This window comes from Atractosteus spatula, chromosome 4 (assembly GCF_055471065.1).
Source record: "Atractosteus spatula isolate fAtrSpa1 chromosome 4, fAtrSpa1.hap1, whole genome shotgun sequence".
Classification (NCBI taxonomy): domain Eukaryota; kingdom Metazoa; phylum Chordata; class Actinopteri; order Semionotiformes; family Lepisosteidae; genus Atractosteus; species Atractosteus spatula.
Window position 1 is genome coordinate 71,900,175 of NC_142709.1, and position 17,533 is coordinate 71,917,707.

General features: G+C 50.8%; 2 protein-coding genes across 2 annotated transcripts; both read right to left on the reverse strand.

Annotated features, from left to right (window-relative positions):
- Positions 1–1,065: 1,065 nt before the first annotated feature.
- On the reverse strand, positions 1,066–6,467 carry LOC148837173 (alpha-2-HS-glycoprotein-like). Its single transcript, XM_088915093.1, has 7 exons — positions 6,185–6,467; positions 5,478–5,588; positions 4,547–4,631; positions 3,872–4,038; positions 3,664–3,780; positions 2,523–2,609; positions 1,066–1,707 (listed from the first exon to the last, which is right to left on the reverse strand). Exons 1-7 carry the CDS (start codon positions 6,404–6,406, stop codon positions 1,369–1,371), a joined length of 1,128 nt encoding a protein of 375 aa, XP_088771219.1. The 5' UTR covers positions 6,407–6,467; the 3' UTR covers positions 1,066–1,368.
- An 863-nt stretch (positions 6,468–7,330) lies between these two features.
- Positions 7,331–15,792, reverse strand: LOC148837174 (fetuin-B). Its single transcript, XM_088915092.1, has 7 exons — positions 15,486–15,792; positions 13,139–13,249; positions 11,431–11,518; positions 9,745–9,911; positions 9,039–9,152; positions 8,153–8,236; positions 7,331–7,861 (listed from the first exon to the last, which is right to left on the reverse strand). Exons 1-7 carry the CDS (start codon positions 15,687–15,689, stop codon positions 7,484–7,486), a joined length of 1,146 nt encoding a protein of 381 aa, XP_088771218.1. The 5' UTR covers positions 15,690–15,792; the 3' UTR covers positions 7,331–7,483.
- Positions 15,793–17,533: the final 1,741 nt, after the last annotated feature.

Genomic DNA, 17,533 nt, shown 5'->3' on the forward strand with positions numbered 1-17,533 from the left:
CACTTCTCCGTGCCCGTCTTCTGGGCTGTGCCCTTCGGATCTGCCCAGTCCATCACTGGGGTTGCTCTCCCATCCATCCAGGACATTTATGACAGACGGTGCTTGAGGAAAGACAGTGCCTTCTCTCTTTATCAGAACTCAAACACACATTGAAATCTACCTCCACCTCACATGTTAAGAAGTTCACTCCTCCTACTTTTCTATCCTTTATTTTATTCTGTTGATGTATGATTTGGCACAACTGTTGTTGTTTTGCACACTGCCTGTTGTCTCTGTCTTTCTTTTCTTATACAGTTGTCTTGTTGTTTTTTTCTTGTACTGCTCACCGTCTCAGAGCTAGCTAAATAGCATTTCGTTATACCATACAGCGGTGTATGAGCACAGTGACAATAGACTTGAACTTGATTGTTTTGCTGACTGACCCACAGGGCTGTGGGACTGCGCTTTGTTAAGAACGGCTGCCTCTTGTGTCGCGACGGGGCCCTGTGTGTGCACTCCTTCCTCCTGGCCGTCTGGCACAGCAGCTGGCACTCAAGGGCACAGCAGTCCGATCCTCGGAAGCTCTGTCGGGCTGGACCTGGTCAGTGCTGAGACCGGAGACCTCGAAGGAAGAAGCTGCAGGTGTCGTTGGGGTACCAGTAGGGGGCGCCCTTCCTTCGGAAGAGACATTAAACCGAGTTCCTCATTGCTAGGGCATGAAGATCCCATGGCAAAAGAGTAGAGGTCTGCTGGCTGAACTTCACTTCGACGGAGGAATCCTCCTCCCCTGGGCCCCTGAGCAAGGCCCTTCACCCCAACTGCTCCATGGGCGCCGTATAAATGGCTGACCCTGCGCTCTGACCCCCAGCTTCTCTCCCTGTCTGTGTGTCTCATGGAGAGCAAGCTGGGGTCTGCGAAAAGACAAATTCCTCATGCAAGAAATTGTATAGGGCCAATAAAGTGATCGTGTCTTAATAGAACTCCTTTATTGCAGATGCGGTAGTTGGACTTACTTGTGATAGAGCCACCCCTCCCCACTCAGACACCAAGAAAGGAGGCATGAGACCCCAAAGAAGAATCAAACCGTTAAAGTTAAATTGTTTTTATTCCTCTGTATTGTAAGCACCACAGGTAATGATAATCAATGTGTATACAGTGTAGCTTAAGCAACTTTAGTTCCAGATTCTGAGTGAACGATCCAGCAGAAGGATATAGCACCATCTCAATTTAGTGGAATTACAGTTTTTTTCCCCTCCTCTTTATTCCTTTGTCCTTGGCTCCAAGCAGTGACTTCTCTGTGCCCACCTGCGGGGCGCGACACCTCCGAGGCCAGTCCGGACTGGCAGGTGCGCAGGTCGGGGGCGTCAGCACGCCCGGGGGGGTCCCCACCTAGAAGTGCCTGATCCGCCCGGGGCACACGGCCGGCAGGGGCACGGCCGCCTGACCCGGGGCGGCTGGCGCCGGCGGGGCCGGTGCCGCGGCGGGGTCAGCCGCTACCTCTCTCTTGACCACCTGCGCGGGCACGGACGCGGGCACGGCCTCGGCCGACTCGGAGGAGAAGAGGCCGGGCGTCACGTCCCCGTGGACGGTGGTCAGCTGGTGGTGCTTGAAGCCGTGGAAGTGCGGCCTCTGCCCGGCCTGCTCGTGGTGGTGGACAACTGGGGGGCCGGCGGGGGGCCCGGCGGGGACGGCCTGGCTGTCGTTGGACACAATCAGGATCTCCGGGCCCTGCAGCAGCGCGGGAGGGAGGAAGAGAGAGAGAGAGAGCTTGATTCAGGAGCCCCAGGGCCAGAGACCGGCGCGCCAGCGCTCTTGAGATGGGACTAGAGCCCGTGCTTCTGCAGGTCACAAGGCCTCTCCTGGGGCGCGATCAGGCCGCTCTCGGGCTGCCAGAGGGTTTCAGCCCTCGGATTCGTTATGAGAAGAAAAGCTTTCCGTACAGGCCGGGCCCTGCAACCGCCCAGGCTGGAGAAAAATAGAACAGACGTAAACGCAGATCCCCCTGACGGTCCTTTTTCTAGCCTCCGCGGGGAAACATTGTGTAGTTTTGGTTTCATTTCTAAGAAGGTATAAGTAAATACTAATACAATCTAATGCAGATATGGCTGGGCTTTAAAACAAAGGTCTAGAAATAGTCTTTCAGTGCTTTCTTTCTTCCCGAGAATGTATGATAGGGGGTACATCTTGCTGATTAGTACATTTTATAGCAAGAGCACTTTTTTACCCAAAGGGTTGTTGGAGTATGAAACAAGCTGCCCAGTCATGAGAATCGGCTGGGATCAAATAAATACCAGCTACCAACTGGGCTAGATGTACCAAATGGATTCTCTTCGTGTATAACTTTTCTTATGTTGTTATTCCAAATCCTGCTGTGTTGACCAATGGTCTGGCTCCACCTAGTGTTCGACTAATGACACTACCGCTGGCGATTTTCACCGGTCTAACTTGACCGCAGAGGGGGTTTCGGAGTTGTTGTTTTCGGTTACATGCTAGCGCAGTGCCTTCTCCCGCATTTTTAAAGACAGAAAGTACTGAAAGGTTACCGCAGCGGCAAAGATATCGCAGTCCACCGTTACGACGGGCTCCGGAGGAACTCCAGGAAGGACACTACCGGTGCAGAAACCGTGACGCTGAAAAGAAAGGGGACAGTCAGAGCACTTTCCTAACAGGGGGGAACAGTTCTAGAGTTAAAATAAAATGTGCTCGTAAAGACAAACACGGGAGGACGTTCGACTGAAGTCCCGGGCTGTTCGATCAGTTTTAGACAAGGGAGGCGTCAGATTATAAACATTCAGGTGGGGAGCTGCGTCAGCGTGCGTAGGCTCCAAAGGAACAAGTATAATAGGTTTATTCCATGCTGAAAAAAAGAAGAAAGAGAATCTTCTCTTCTTTTTTTCAGCATGGAATAAACCTATTATACTTGTTCCTTTGCAGATTATAAACATTGCCTTGGTGATAATTCTCTTAACGGTAAACCAGTGTAACTCGGGTGCTGGATGGACTGGAAAGGAACAGGTCGCCGGTATCAGCTGTAGAGAGTACAGTACGTTATTAGTGAGTTCGCTTTTTTTTTTCTTTCGCACAGATTTTCAGGATATCCATCCTGCCGCTGCTTCTCTTTCGCTTCAGCACTGACAATCCCTCGTTCAGCGAGGAATTCACGATCTTTCGTGATGCCACAAACGTGAAAACGCCGTTTTCCAACAACCCCCCCAAACCGTAACGCATCGAAAACTGCACGTTTTCACTTGCGTTAGAAAACGTAAACTGAAACGAGAGTTTGCAAGGGTTTTTTTATTTTTAAGGAGATCTCAATTTTCCAAAGAACAAAATATTTCAATCCAAGCAGGGAGCTGCGTCAGTACGCGTAGGCTTGCAAAGCAACAAGTAAAGGTTTATTCTCTGCAGATACCGATATCTGAATAGTCTATTTATTTCAGCGTGGAATAAACCTTTACCTGTGCCTTTGCAAAACTTTTGAATGGCGCGTTGCCACTATTCGCAGTCACTATAACCGGTTTTGTGTCCGATTGTTTCTTTTAAAAAAATGCGGTGGCTCTTTTTAGCCAAATTAAGCCACGTCCAAGCTCCTTCGCAAGGCGTGTCCACCCTCCTGTTCCAGCCCAACGTCGACACCTAGCGACGTGAAGCGCGTACGACTCCCCCCCCGGCGCCAGTACTCACGGCCAGGCTCTCGCTGAGGGGGACGCAGACCGCCTGTGGGTCGGCCGCCTCGAGGTCGGTGCAGTTTGTCTCCACGATGGCGAACTCGGTGATGTACTTTGGTCCTCCCCCCACCACCTGCACGGAAGAACCGGGGTCACTCAGAGCGGCTGCGAGCTTTCCAAGCGGTGCCCGGCGCGCTCGCCCGTGAGGAGGCGGGCCTACCCACCTGCGTCGCCAGTCTCCCGACCTCCATCAGCTCGAAGTGAGCCGTCTCGTTGGGCCCAGCGTTGAACGTGGTCAGCGAGTTGGTGACGGCCTGCAGCGCCAGCGTGTCGTTCAGCGGCAGGAGGGAGGGGCAGCCGACACACAGCCGGGTCACGTCTTCCGCCGAATCTGCGGCCGGGAGAGGCAGCGGCGTGAGTCGAGTCCGCGTTTCATTATCCGCTGGTGGAAAGGACTGCGCCGCCCAGCTGGGCAGTACAGCCAGGCACGCACACTCATCACCAGCAAAGAAGACGGTGCAACAGTGTCACAGGAGATGAGGGATGTCACTGCACCTCGCTGGGGAGCGTGTTTGCACTCACCGTTCGTCTGAGTCTCTCAGTTTCACACCTTTCTTCTTAACCCAACCCAAGTACGCTGTGTTAATCGTCTTATCGATGAACGTCTTTCAAATATGTGTGGTGCACATTCGATATTGCTGAACTCAAAATCCCATTCTCAGTCTTTCTAAAAGCTCGGTGCTCTGATACATCATATAATTTATTTTTCCGAAAATATATAAAAAACATCAATTTAAGTATTAATAGCAGTAGTGGCGGCCGTAGTGATGTGACAAAGCATCGTCCCGAACTAGTTCATTCTGTAATCTTTCACATCTTTAAAAAATAACGAAACTGACCTGGTTTGCTTTTACATTTGTACGCGGTCACAGTGAAGACCCCATCAACTTTGGACAAGATCACGTCACAGTCTCCCTCGACTTTCTAGAAGAAGAGAAAACACGTATCTCATCACGCCTTTAGCTGCGGGCCAGAGGCCTGTTTTTAATCTTTGGGATGCTGTAGCTTGCCCGGCCCGGCCACTCTCCCCAGACACAGCCCTTCAATCGCTTGCTAATTGAAAGGTTCAGAGGTTCTGCAGATTTTGCACAGTGCCATCTCGATTACCGGCATGCCTGCTGGTTTTATTAAGGCAGGTTTAAAGGTTATAGTCATCACTGGGTTTAAAACGCTAAACGGCGTGGAATCGAAACAGCAGAACGGCGCGTTCTGTAAACACAGCGAGCCCTGCGCGCTTTGACAGGGATCAGAACAGGGCTGAAGATCACACGGCGACTCCCACACAGAAAAAGGAGCTTTTGTGAGACAGATTTGTCAGCCCCCAAGTCCAAGAGATAAGAGATCGGGAAAACGTTTTTTGGGGAGAACGATCTGATTCTGCATTGTCGAGCCAAGATGTTTGAGAAAGCCTCCCTGAACTCATTCTGACAGGCTCGTCACTCAGCTACAGTAACACCTGACTCTCAGGCGCTGGTGCTGCACAGACAGGACTCTTCCTTTTAGAGCAGACTCAGTCAGGTTAGTTAAACTGTCTTTAAAAAAATGGTGTATCTCCTGATATATTCTTTATTCAAACCCGTCGTGTTCATGGGCCAAATATGCAGATTTGTATTTGCCATGAACCCCGAGTCTCATCCAAAACGTATTTATCGTTCTAACTCTATTTTTAATAAATGTCAGTAGCCTTGTGAGGTTCCTAACCTGCAGACCCTTTCTGTCTGTTCCGATCCCAAACCTTTAACGCGTTGTTTCCGAACGGTAGATCCTCACCGTTTCCACGGGTGGCCTCACTGGACAGTCCTGAGCTGGAGTGGGGCTCACGATGTGGCACTTGGTCTCCAGCAGGTCCAGCTCCATGATGTAGGTCTCTCCAGCGGGCAGCTGGGGCGGAGGAGGAGGTAGGTTAGTCCCTGGACCCTGTTACCCACACAGGGACAGGCCATGCCCGTCCCCTTCCTCGCACGCTCATTTGCTAACAGCAGCCTCTCCGCCCATCACCCCTGTCCCGTCTACACTGCACTGGCTGCCTGTGAGATATGACTTTCACTGTGAGTCGATCATAAGGCCCTGCTGCAAGGCCTAGCTCCGTGTTTCCTTCAGCCTCGCCTGCGTATGGAGCGATATACGGTTCAGCCTAGTTCCAGCAGGGAGCTGCGTCAGCGTGCGCAGGCTGCAGAAGAACAAGTTAAAGGTTTATTCCCCGCTGAAAAGGGAAGAGACACCTTTTGGCTGTGGAGCCTTCCTCAGGTGTGTGAATGCTCCTCAGCCGAAACGCTGTGTTTCTTCTTTTCTCTTTTCAGCGGGGAATAAACTTTTAACCTGTTCCTCTGCAGTACAACCTGGCCTCCCGTCTCAAAACGCAGCTTGCTGGTGAAGCATCCTGGGCACGACCCCCAGCCCCGTACGCTACCGTGCCCCGTGCCAGGGTGCGCCAGGGCACTCGCGCCCCGAGCAGGAGGAGCAGGGTCGGCACTCACCCTGGGCAGCACCCTGACTTCCTCGATCCTGTTCAGGGTGTGCTTGTATCCGTGGTGATGGTGCGCGTTGATGAAGTCGACAGCCGCCAGGGCGGCCGCCTCGGCCTCGGCGGAGTCGCAGGGCGGGAAGCGGGCGCCCTGCAGGGTGGCGCCGGGCGGCAGGCCCGCGGCCCAGGCCGCGGCCAGCAGGGACAGGAAGGCCAGGGCGCCGGCGGTTTCCATGGCAGTGGCTGGGGCTCACGAGAGAGGCAGGCAGGAGCGGAGAGAGAGCGGGCTCCGAGTGGGACAGAGCGTGGCTCGCCGCCCGCCGTTTATAGCGCGCCCGCCCGCCCGCCTGCCCGCCCGCCCGCTCTGACGCAAGCGCCGCGGCCCTGAACCCCCGGAGGTCTTACGCAAGAGAACAGCGGGGCGCGCCTGCCAATGTCAACACAGGTCTGCAGAGACGGGACGGCTCCCAAAAAAAACAAACACATTTCCAGGAGCAGCTCGCATCGACCTCGTCGCGGCCTGCCCTGGGGGCGCGCGGCAGGAAGCAGAGAAGGGAGACCATGCGGACCCCCCGGCTCTACAACACCCCCAGCAGCCTGTGCGCCCGCACTGCAAACACAGCGCCCCCCTCTGACCAGAGGAAATCCCTAGGCAGATCTCTGCCATACATCGGGACTCCGTCCGTCCTGCAGGAACTCCTCAACACCTACAGAAAACACAGGCAGGACATGCTGGGCACCCTGCCACTGCTGTGGAGGGCTGTCTGCGACGTGGCCGAGCTGTGAAAGCGGCGATGGATTAGCTAGGAGGATTCGTCCAGCTGCAGGGCACCAGCTTGGACATCTGTCTGGGTGGAGTCTGCACGGTCGTGTTTGTTCACTACAGGCCAGGCGAGGCCCGGTTGGCGCAATGAGGAGTGACGTGGAAAGTCTGGAAGCCGTGGCCGAAACAGCGGAGAGAATGGAGGCGAGGGATTAGGGGGCTGCGGTTGGCAGGAGCCGCGCGACGGGGTGGTGATTCCCGGGAGGGGCAGCTGAGGCGCCGCTCTCCGGCCACGTCTGCGCTGGGTAACCGTGCTGCAAGCCGCCGAGTGTTTTAATGAAAGGCGTGATGTTTTAAAAGCCAAGAAATGAAGACCACATACCCTGGAGTTTTCCAGTTCAGACCCATTTATTTAATTTATTTCAAGCGTTTAACGGTACACATCTGCGAGACGACGTCACTTCAGGTGGGAATGCTGCTGGACACTGCGGAGGAGCCCGTCGTGGTGTGGCAGCGGTGTCGCGGTCAGAACCGACTGGGCCCGGGGCTCTACAGCACCTCGTGTCTCGGGGCGCCGGGGCAGGCGGGGGAGGGGGAGTCGGGGAACACGGTCAGGAACACAGGCAGGGGGGCAGGCCCAGGCGTCGCGGCGTTCCGGCGTTGCCGCGGGGCTCCGGGCCACTTGAAGTTCCCGGGCGGCATGACCCCGCCTTCCTCGGAGGACTCCGATTCGGAGGAGAGGCGGAACCGCCTGGGCTCCGGGGCGGCAGGGAGTTTGGGGTACGGGTAGCCGGGGGGCGTGGGCTTGGGTCTCCTGCGCGGGCCCTCCCTGGGCGGGACAGGCGTCACTTGCGCGCCCAGCGGCTCCCTGTTGGTGTCCGGGCCAGCTGGAACGCCCCCCACCGCCCGATCCACAGCCGCGGCCCCCTGGAACAGAGCAGAGCGGGAATTTCACTGGTCTCAAGTTTAATTAGAGTCCCTACAGCGATTGCCAAAGCCCTGGCCTGGCGGAGCTTTTGGCCTGTTAGGGTAAATCACTCGCCAAAAGCAATACTGAGTCCTCTTTCACCAGGACGGGTCGCTGTGCCTTTGCCTAAGTTCCTGATCCAGGAATTATATCCACTCTGTGTGGGGTCATCCCTGCAAGAGACTTTGGAATCTGCTGTATTTTTTTTATCATTTTGCTGCAGAAGGATGAACAAAAAAAGCTCACAGTACCATAACGTTGTAGATCTCACAGGAGACTTCCACTGTCGGCTCACCGATTCCTCGGGGAAAAACAGCAGCGACACAGAAACCGGCCTGTTGGAGCACAAAAGCTGTGTGCTTTAGGGATTTGTACCTGTGCCATTTTTTGGAAGGTTAAGGAGTTAATTGCTTTACACCAGGTATGAATTAAAGGAGAAAAGTATTCCTGATGACTTCTAAAGAGCACTGATTTTAGTCATTACACAGAAAGAAATGCTTCATTATTTCATCAAGGTAAGATTACTGTAACATCTTTCTTTCTAGGGTGTCTGCTAAGGTGCTAAGTAGGCTACGTATGTCCACAGGTTTGCAGCTCATTTGCTAAAAGCAACATCTCTGCCTCAGCACATCGCCATAACTCCTGTCCCGTGTACACTGCGCTGGCTGCCTGTGAAATATTACTTTACTTCATATAAGTTAATCATAAGGTCCTCCTACTGTAAGACATTGACCAGTCTCGCTCCACGTTTCCCTCAGCCTTGCCTGAGTATAGTCCAATATACAATCAGATCTCTGCTGACACAGGGATTTTCACCATTTTGAAGACGAGGCTAAACACAGGGGGTGAGTCTTCTCATGAGCAGCACCACAAATCCATTAGAGACTCTGTGACTGTGAAAACTTTAAAATCTTTTACTATTACGTCTAATGCAGAATTTCTGGTTGTTGTTTTTTTACCCAGTTCAGCTACTGTGGGATCTATTGTGTGTAAGTGTGTATCTATGTGCACAGCGCTTTGAGGTTTTGAAAAGAGCCTCTAAATGAAACATTATTATTCATAATTAGTAATCCTTGGGTAAACAAGCAAAGAAAACTCAGATGTTCAAGAACTCATCTTCTGATGATCAGTGCTTACAGCTGTATCGGAGGCTTTGGGAATGCAGGGATGACCGTCAGTATCTCCGTGTTGCTTGGAGCAGCCTGTGTCTTGAATCGTATACTCAACAAAGCTGACATGCTCGGGGTTTGTCTGTGACATACAGAACAGTAGGCACGTGCATTAAGGAGTTTACTTCATTGAAGAAAAGATTTCTACATCTTAAAGATCCTAGTGCACACCCCTCCCAATTAAGTCTGTGTTAGTACTTCTGCCCCGGTCTCCTTGATTAATTTCACGTCCTGCATTATTCCTTGTCCTGGAGCTGAAGTTTGAAAGGGTTACTTCCACACCGACTGAACTTCGACTCCGGGTTCAATAACAACTCCAGCCCCGTTAGGAGCAATGTTTGGAGAGAGGACCTCTTGCAGGACTGAAAGTCGTTCGAAGCCCAGCTCTAAAACTCACGTAAACAAATTACGATGGCACCCGAAAACGAAAAGGCTACGCTGAAGCCCGGGTTATGAAACGCGACACTCTGAACGCCTGAAAACAAACTTGAGTGGTGCTCGTCTTTGTGCTGGGTGCCACTCCCGCGAAGCAGCCTGCTTCTAAAAGAAAAAAATCTTTTTTTCTCTCTCTTTTCCGACATAAGAAGATGAAGACGGGGGTTATTTAGCCAAACGCGCTGTCAGAATGCTGGAGCCATCTCAGCGCGGCGCTCGGGCGGGAGCTTGGCGGCCACCTGAGAGGACGCCCGGGTGACGTTGAGAAGCGAGAAGGCGGCAGGAGCGGCTCTGGCTCTGTTGTACTCGTCCAGGGAGACCTGCGCAGCCTGGAGCGCCTCAGGACTGTCCACCGGCAGCAGCAGGGGGCAGTCGGGGCAAATGCTCCGGACTTTCTCCGGCTGATCTGCAGGGCAAAAAAAAAAAAAGAAAAAGAAATCATTCACAACCGGAACCTGCTTGAGCGAATGAATGCATATAAAACTAAGCGCTTTGAAGTAATGCTGCCACTTTTAAATAAACTGGGAGTCCTGTAGAACTTCACTGCTCACTTTCAATGACCACTTTGTACTGTGTAGTTAGTTATGCAGCTCACCTGGCAGGGAAGACCTATCTGGTATAAAGCTCAGATCCCCAAAACAAGGTGTGCTGTGTCTGATTAGTGCAGTGTGTTCAGATACTGTTAAAAGGACACGATAAAGTCTAATAATAGCAGATATAGAATTTAAGTTTTGCGCAGGTCTTTGCTGGGATGTTGAGAACTGGTATTTAAAGGCTTCATAAATGTGTACCTTTCCAACAGAATCTTTTTGGTATACATATTTTTTTGCAGGCTACACTGCATATTAACATATTTGTCCATTCAATCATTTTCCCTGTGGACTCTTGAGCAAAAAGCTAGTAGATTGTTTGAAAATCAGTTTTGCTTTTTGCATATTTTATAAAAAGCAGAAAAACAGACTATAAACTATAAAAAATCAAAATTATTCTGGTCTGCAGTTTTAGTACATTCTACTGCTAAACATCCTTATCCGTCACTGCAAGGCCTCGGAAGCAGCTCAGTGGGTTTTCACAGTGACAGTACTTCAGTACCACACTGGTGATTCTGCCTTACATATTTACTGTCTGTAAGGTTTTTAAAATGTGAGCCTTTCGAGAGAGAAGATAGATTTGCAGTATGTAGGACCCACATCCCCTGAAATGTGCCATACACGTGTTCTGTGTGAAGAATGGGGATGCGCGCGAAGTGTTTCACTGAAGGTTATGAAAGACGCGCTGTTCAGCACAGTTGAATTGCTGGCCAACAGTGACCACAGGTGTTAGACAGGACTGCTCAATACTGCCTTGGAGGCCTATTCATGTTTAACCTGAGCGAAAGCCATCAGAATGGGTCATCTTCTGAAATAACTTGGGAGTTATTCTTCAAAGGAGAAGCCTGCACAGTGGACCTATCACAGGTGGACACGGGCGCCACTTAAAATAAAACACTGCTCCTGTTACTGAACTATTTCTGAACCTCATCTTTTTTTCCCAATAGTTCTAAATGGTAAATTCCTGATAATTAATCAATTCATTATGTGTCTGACATCAGACTTCATCTCAGGACAAGGACTGCAGCACAAGGATTAGTGGCACTGCCTGGCTTCACAGTCCAGTTCAGTTTTGTGTGCGAACAGCAGAGCTGGTCCGATTCTGTCAAAAGGCTCTTCTCAATTAAGGCCATTTTGCTAACTTTTAAGCCATGACTTAGTTCTTACATTACTCAATTGGTCGTTAAGTAGTTGTGCCTGCTTTTGAAAGTCACCTAAAAAAATTAGATGATTGGTCAGATGGATGAGAATCAATATCATCTCCATCTCTAACACGTTCTCTGTAGGGAGGGATTATAAGTTTGCTTTCCAAGACAAAGACACAAAGTACTGTACCTGGAATCAGATTGCAGTCATAGCTGTACAGGTAGGTGGGTCCTTGAGGTGTACTGAGAAGAATGGTCTTGCAGTTTCCAGAGCTTTTCTAAAGAAGCATAACACAGTATATTTAGTATAAATCATCTTAGCTTTCCTTTTGTCCGGAAGCACTGGCCTTAGTGACCTGGCCTTCCACGTCCTCATCAGAGACACAGAAGACTGCTAATTCAGACTGCACTTCCATTGTGTGTCATCTGTACTCATTCCATTGCCATAGAAAGTGACTCAGATTTTGTTACTTTCTAGGTAGGTCCCTTTTCAGGCCATCAAGGCCAAGAGGGAATGGGGGGAATGGGGGGCAAGGGCCACCATTTTTCATGACCGTCCAACACTGGAGGTGGAGGTGATGTGCTTTCTAGGTGGTTTCTAATGGGGTTTTTTTCCCTGAAAGAGTTCAGACGAGCTCTACAGCAGTCACAGGTAGCTCACGGCACTCCTGACACTTGCTGTGTTTTACTGAAGGACATGAAATCACGGAAGCCAGTGAAAGCTGCCAGAAACTCTCACCACAAGCCCCACTGTCTGCTGGGTTGGACCACACAACGGCTCGCAGCTGTCCTGCTGTCTTGCACGTTTGTGCGTTGCTTGTCACAGGAAGCTTACTGCTTAATTGTGCCAGAACAGCCCGCCATTCAAATCCACAGCAAATGACTGTAATGTGCCTCCTGGAAGAACTAATCTGAAACCGTCTGGGCACAACCCATATTGTGAGGGAAACGAGAAAATGGAGAGGAAACTGGATAAGCAGATATTATCTTTAATTACTGCCGATTCAGTGTTATATTCAGTAGAAGATATACCGAGAGGCATTGAAAATACAATAAAAGCTATTAGTTCCAGATTTCAGGGCTCTTGGTATATTTGGGGCTGCATGGTGTGGGGCTGAGTGCTGCTGCCTCACAGCTCTGGGGTCCTTGCCCTGTTCCAGAATGGGATACCTTCTGTGTGGGTTTTGCATGTTCTTTTCTGCCCCTGTGGGTTTTCTCTGGATGCTCTGGCTTGCTCAGGCCTTAAGACAGACACATGTATGAGTGCAGCCTGTGTCTCTAAATCGTCCCGTGTCTGTTTGTAGCCTGGATGTACTTCTGCTTTGTGTCCCATGTCACCTGCTGCGGTTCTGGGGTTCCGTCGTCCCTACAGATAATGGATTTTTAAATATTTAAAATGTTACTGTGAGATGTTACTTTCTCTGTAAAAATGCCGCCTTTGAGGTTCCAGTATTAGGAAAAATGTCCTCTGTTCTGTAGTGGTGTGTCTTATGTGTCACAGAGCCCTGCCTTAATCAGATGAGTAAGCAGGATATTTGATCACTGGAATGTGTGCTTCAGAGCACGTACATTTCACACATACTTTTGCAAGGAAGACCGTGCCTCTGTATTCTTCACGGCTGATCACCAGGTAGCCTGGCCTGTTTTTTCAGTGTCCAGCGGGGTGTGGATTGCCTGTGCTTTAATATTCCTCACCCGAGAGCCTGTCAGCTTTGGAGCACTCCAGCACAATGTGCTCCTTTGTAAAGCGTTCTAACACCAATTGGGAAGGAGGGCATGGGGGCTGAGCAAGGGCACCTCTGAGGAATGAATCAGGCCCCACTAAAGTGAGTCACCCCTGGAGAACGGCAGCAGTCCCACCTCACGGGCCACACGTCTTCCTGAACCCTCTGCCTTACTGTTTCTGCAAACGGCCTGATCTCGCAGTCCTCCCAGGCTCTGGGGCTCTTCACGTAGCACTTGGTCTCCAGCACATCCAGGTCCAGGTAGAAGACCGTTCCAGCGGGGCCCTGCGAATCACACACATCAGCCTCCGTGAGGGAGCACAGTAGCAAGGATCTGCTTTTACGAAAGGAAAAAAAAAACGTTTGCAGAAACACATGGCGCTCCCGCAGTTGTGTGCTCGGCCACATGTTGCAAGCTTCTGTAACCTCTGTTTCTGGATCCGCGTTTTTTTTTTTTTGGCTCGGGAACATCTGCTTCCTGTTTCTCTGGCTCTCAAGATAAAAAGAACCCAGAGAAAATGAGGGGGTCGTGGAGGTCAGGAGGTAAAGCGCAGCTGTCAAACATCACGAGCCCAGGCTGAAGTGGCAGATCACTCCCCTGCAGTCGCAAACATGTCAAGGCCAGCCAGAGACCACTCTGGGGTCCACCATTCCCTTCGGCTTATTCATTTCCTCCCCAGAACTCCTGCAGTCTGTCTTCTGTATTAGTGGAGATGCCTCTCCTGCTGCAGCAGCTTTGATGAAGACTGTGCTTATTGGAAAAGACTCCTGCACCCAGGCCCTGATGTATCTTAATCATAACTCTTTGCAATATGTGCTTAAACAGTCCAGTGCCGGTGATGCCTTTTGGAATGTATTCTACCACATATGCATGCGCTATGTACTGTATATTATTAGATAGTATATACTGTAAGAGCATAGCTGGCTCCGATAGGAGAGTAGCCCTGTCTGAACCAGCTGTGCTCTTACAATACATTGCATATTAGAACACAAGACAGGTTACAGAGAAGAGGAGGACATTCGGCTCATCCAGCTCGTTTGATAGTAGCTAATTGTCACAAGGAGCTCATCCAGCAGTTTCTTGAAAGAAGCCAGGGTATCGGCTTCAACCACACGGCTGGGGAGTTTGTTCCACACTCCTACAGCCCTTCGTGGGAGTTAAAGAGCTGCTCCCTGGTCCCGGCATTAATTATTTCATATTATCGATATATAGAGCAAGAGAGAGTTTATAACTTATTTTATATCAGCCTAAAAAAAAGTCTAAAAAAAGTTCCAGCCTCATTCGTGTTCCCCAGATCAGCAAGGACAGACCCTGCCACACAGCACAGGAACACTGGGCAGTTCTGCACATTTAAATTCGGCAGAGCTCTGCAGCTGGGTTCCAAATTGAGTATGCACTGGAAATATTTTTTTTTAAATGGAAGAGAGGCTTCTGATGCACTGGACAGCAGCTGTGTTTTTTAGGGACAGGGGTGTGCTTTTGGAGTTATGACAGAGTCTAATGAAGGCTTGGTTTTCCTCTGCAGTCAACATTTCTGTATGCTTTCCGAGCCCTGAATTTACAAGAACTGAAACGTGAAATAAATAAAACAAAACGAATCCCAGTCTAAAAACAAAAGAACAAATCACATATTGAGATGATACAATACAGCATAGTGCACTGCAAACCTTAAATATTTTTGTCTACAAATGTAAGCATCTTTGTGGTGCTAATGTTTACAGGTTTAAGCATTTACTATTTATCAATATGAATATAGTGTAAATAAAATTGCACTGTAATGCAAACTGATGAGCATTTTTCAGATTCAGTTATAACAACACTTGCAGACCTTGTGTCATTGTAAAAGGGTCTCTGCTGAGCCTTAGCAATTGGTTACAACCACGAAAGAAGGCAGATACTTGGGCAATTAAAAAAACATCGTGCAACTGGAACTTTGTCAGGACAAATAGGAAATCCAGCCAGCACTGAAGTCAGTAAACACACGATTTTTTTTTGTTGTTTTTAAAGGAAATCGGTCTTCTCTGTTACTGATCTGCTGTGTTATCAGGTTCCTTCTTTCCTCGGGTGCTGAAAAAGACAGTTTCATGCCAACAGAGTCTTAGGTTGGTCTGGTAAAACCTTCCCAAGCAAATTCAATGTTTATATTTTGATTTTTAAATGAGGGGGTCAATTAATTCGCATGGACTGCACCAATATCTATTGCACAACATCTTTAAAAGGTTTTCCTCCCGTGTGGAACTAAATGTGTTGCCTTTTATAATTGCCCTAAACACAAAATGCAGAACACATTTTTCAAAACTCAATAACAGTAATACAGTAGCTCCACTCTGTAGCTTTTCACTTGGCTGATGTGCCTGATGTCCCCGGACACCCCCTGACAAAACCCCTCAGTATTAACTTCCTTCCCATTTCCCAACCCACACTTTTGCAAATGCCCTTTCTTTTCTCATCAAGCTGCACTGAAGGACCAGATGAGCTACTGCTGCGGTTCGTTTCCTCCGCCGAAGCCCGTCTACCGACCTGCTCGTGCAGATGGACGTTATTGACTCTGTTCAGGCTGAACTTGTAGCCTTCTGTCCGGTCCTCGTTGATGTAGGAGAGGGCCAGCTGAGCCCTGTGCGCCACGGTCCTGTCGCTGCAGGGAGCAGGGAAGATGTCCGCTGAGTGGCCCCAGGATGCCGCCAGCCGGGCGCTCAAAAGAAGAAGAAACGGGAGATTCCTCATCTCAGGTTTATTTCTTTATAACTTGTCTTCTTCTACTACTTCTTCTCCTACAGTGGTCCCTGTTGCTATTCTTTTTAAAAAAAGACGTTTAAAAAAGTTTGCGGGTCATACGAGGTTGTTCAAACACTCGGAGATAAGCACTTTTTTTTTTTTGCTGATGCAAAATGTCAAACTTCTGTGTGCTTTTGCTCTGGAAATCGGAATTAAAAGACAAATAAAAGGTGAATGATTTCTAAGTGGTGGCGGGGAATGATGAAGATGATAAAATAGATAAAATTCTGTAAGGTCAGGGAGCTCAGAAACCGGAACAGGAAACTTCCCATTCGGTATCGTTGTGAGTCTCCGTCTGCTTCTGAACGTTTCTCACTCACAGCTCAAAACCAGGGGCCCGCCTCGGTCCTGCAGGGCCGGTGTGACTGCAGGGTTTTATGCAGGTCAGCATTTATTACTGGAGAAATTCTCTCCTCTTGATAGCCCTGATCAACATATTGTAACGCTTACGGCCGTCAGGTACTGTGTAAGAGCCGGCGTACCAGAGCAGGTGACGTCACCGCCCTTCCCTATGATAGCAGGACTACAGCTACTGGGCTGGAAAGAGATCTCTCTTTAGCTCACGGGGCTGGGTCGCTGCAGAGAGACGCGGAAGTCGCGGGTTCGAGCCCCGGACGGTGTGGGGCCGACCAGATGCGGCAAGGGCGCCCGCCTGAGCCCCCGTTGCGTTACATTGGTGTCAGAAGCGGGGTGGGATAGCCCTTCGCCGGGGACGGCGATTTAAGCGGGGGAGAGTGTAACGCTTACGGCCGTCAGGTACTGTGTAAGAGCCGGCGTACCAGAGCAGGTGACGTCACCGCCCTTCCCTATGATAGCAGGACTACAGCTACTGGGCTGGAGAGAGATCTCTCTTTAGCTCACGGTGCTGGGTCGCTGCAGAGAGACGCGGAAGTCCCGGGTTCGAGCCACCTATACTTTGGGCCGACCTGATGCGGCAAGGGCGCCCGCCTGAGCCCCCGTTGCGTTCCATTGGTGTCAGAAGCGGGGTGGGATAGCCCTTCGCCGGGGACGGCGATTTAAGCGGGGGAGAGTGTAACGCTTACGGCCGTCAGGTACTGTGTAAGAGCCGGCGTACCAGAGCAGGTGACGTCACCGCCCTTCCCTATGATAGCAGGACTACAGCTACTGGGCTGGGAAGAGATCTCTCTTTAGCTCACGGGGCTGGGTCGCTGCAGAGAGACGCGGAAGTCCCGGGTTCGAGCCTCCAGTCGGGATGGGGCCGACCTGATGCGGCAAGGGCGCCCGCCTGAGCCCCCGTTGCGTTACATTGGTGTCAGAAGTGGGATGGGATAGCCCTTCGCCGGGGACGGCGATTTAAGCGGGGGAGAGTGTAACGCTTACGGCCGTCAGGTACTGTGTAAGAGCCGGCGTACCAGAGCAGGTGACGTCACCGCCCTTCCCTATGATAGCAGGACTACAGCTACTGGGCTGGAGAGAGATCTCTCTTTAGCTCACGGTGCTGGGTCGCTGCAGAGAGACGCGGAAGTCCCGGGTTCGAGCCTCAGTCGGGATGGGGCCGACCAGATGCGGCAAGGGCGCCCGCCTGAGCCCCCGTTGCGTTCCATTGGTGTCAGAAGTGGGATGGGATAGCCCTTCGCCGGGGACGGCGATTTAAGCGGGGGAGAGTGTAACGCTTACGGCCGTCAGGTACTGTGTAAGAGCCGGCGTACCAGAGCAGGTGACGTCACCGCCCTTCCCTATGATAGCAGGACTACAGCTACTGGGCTGGGAAGAGATCTCTCTTTAGCTCACGGTGCTGGGTCGCTGCAGAGAGACGCGGAAGTCCCGGGTTC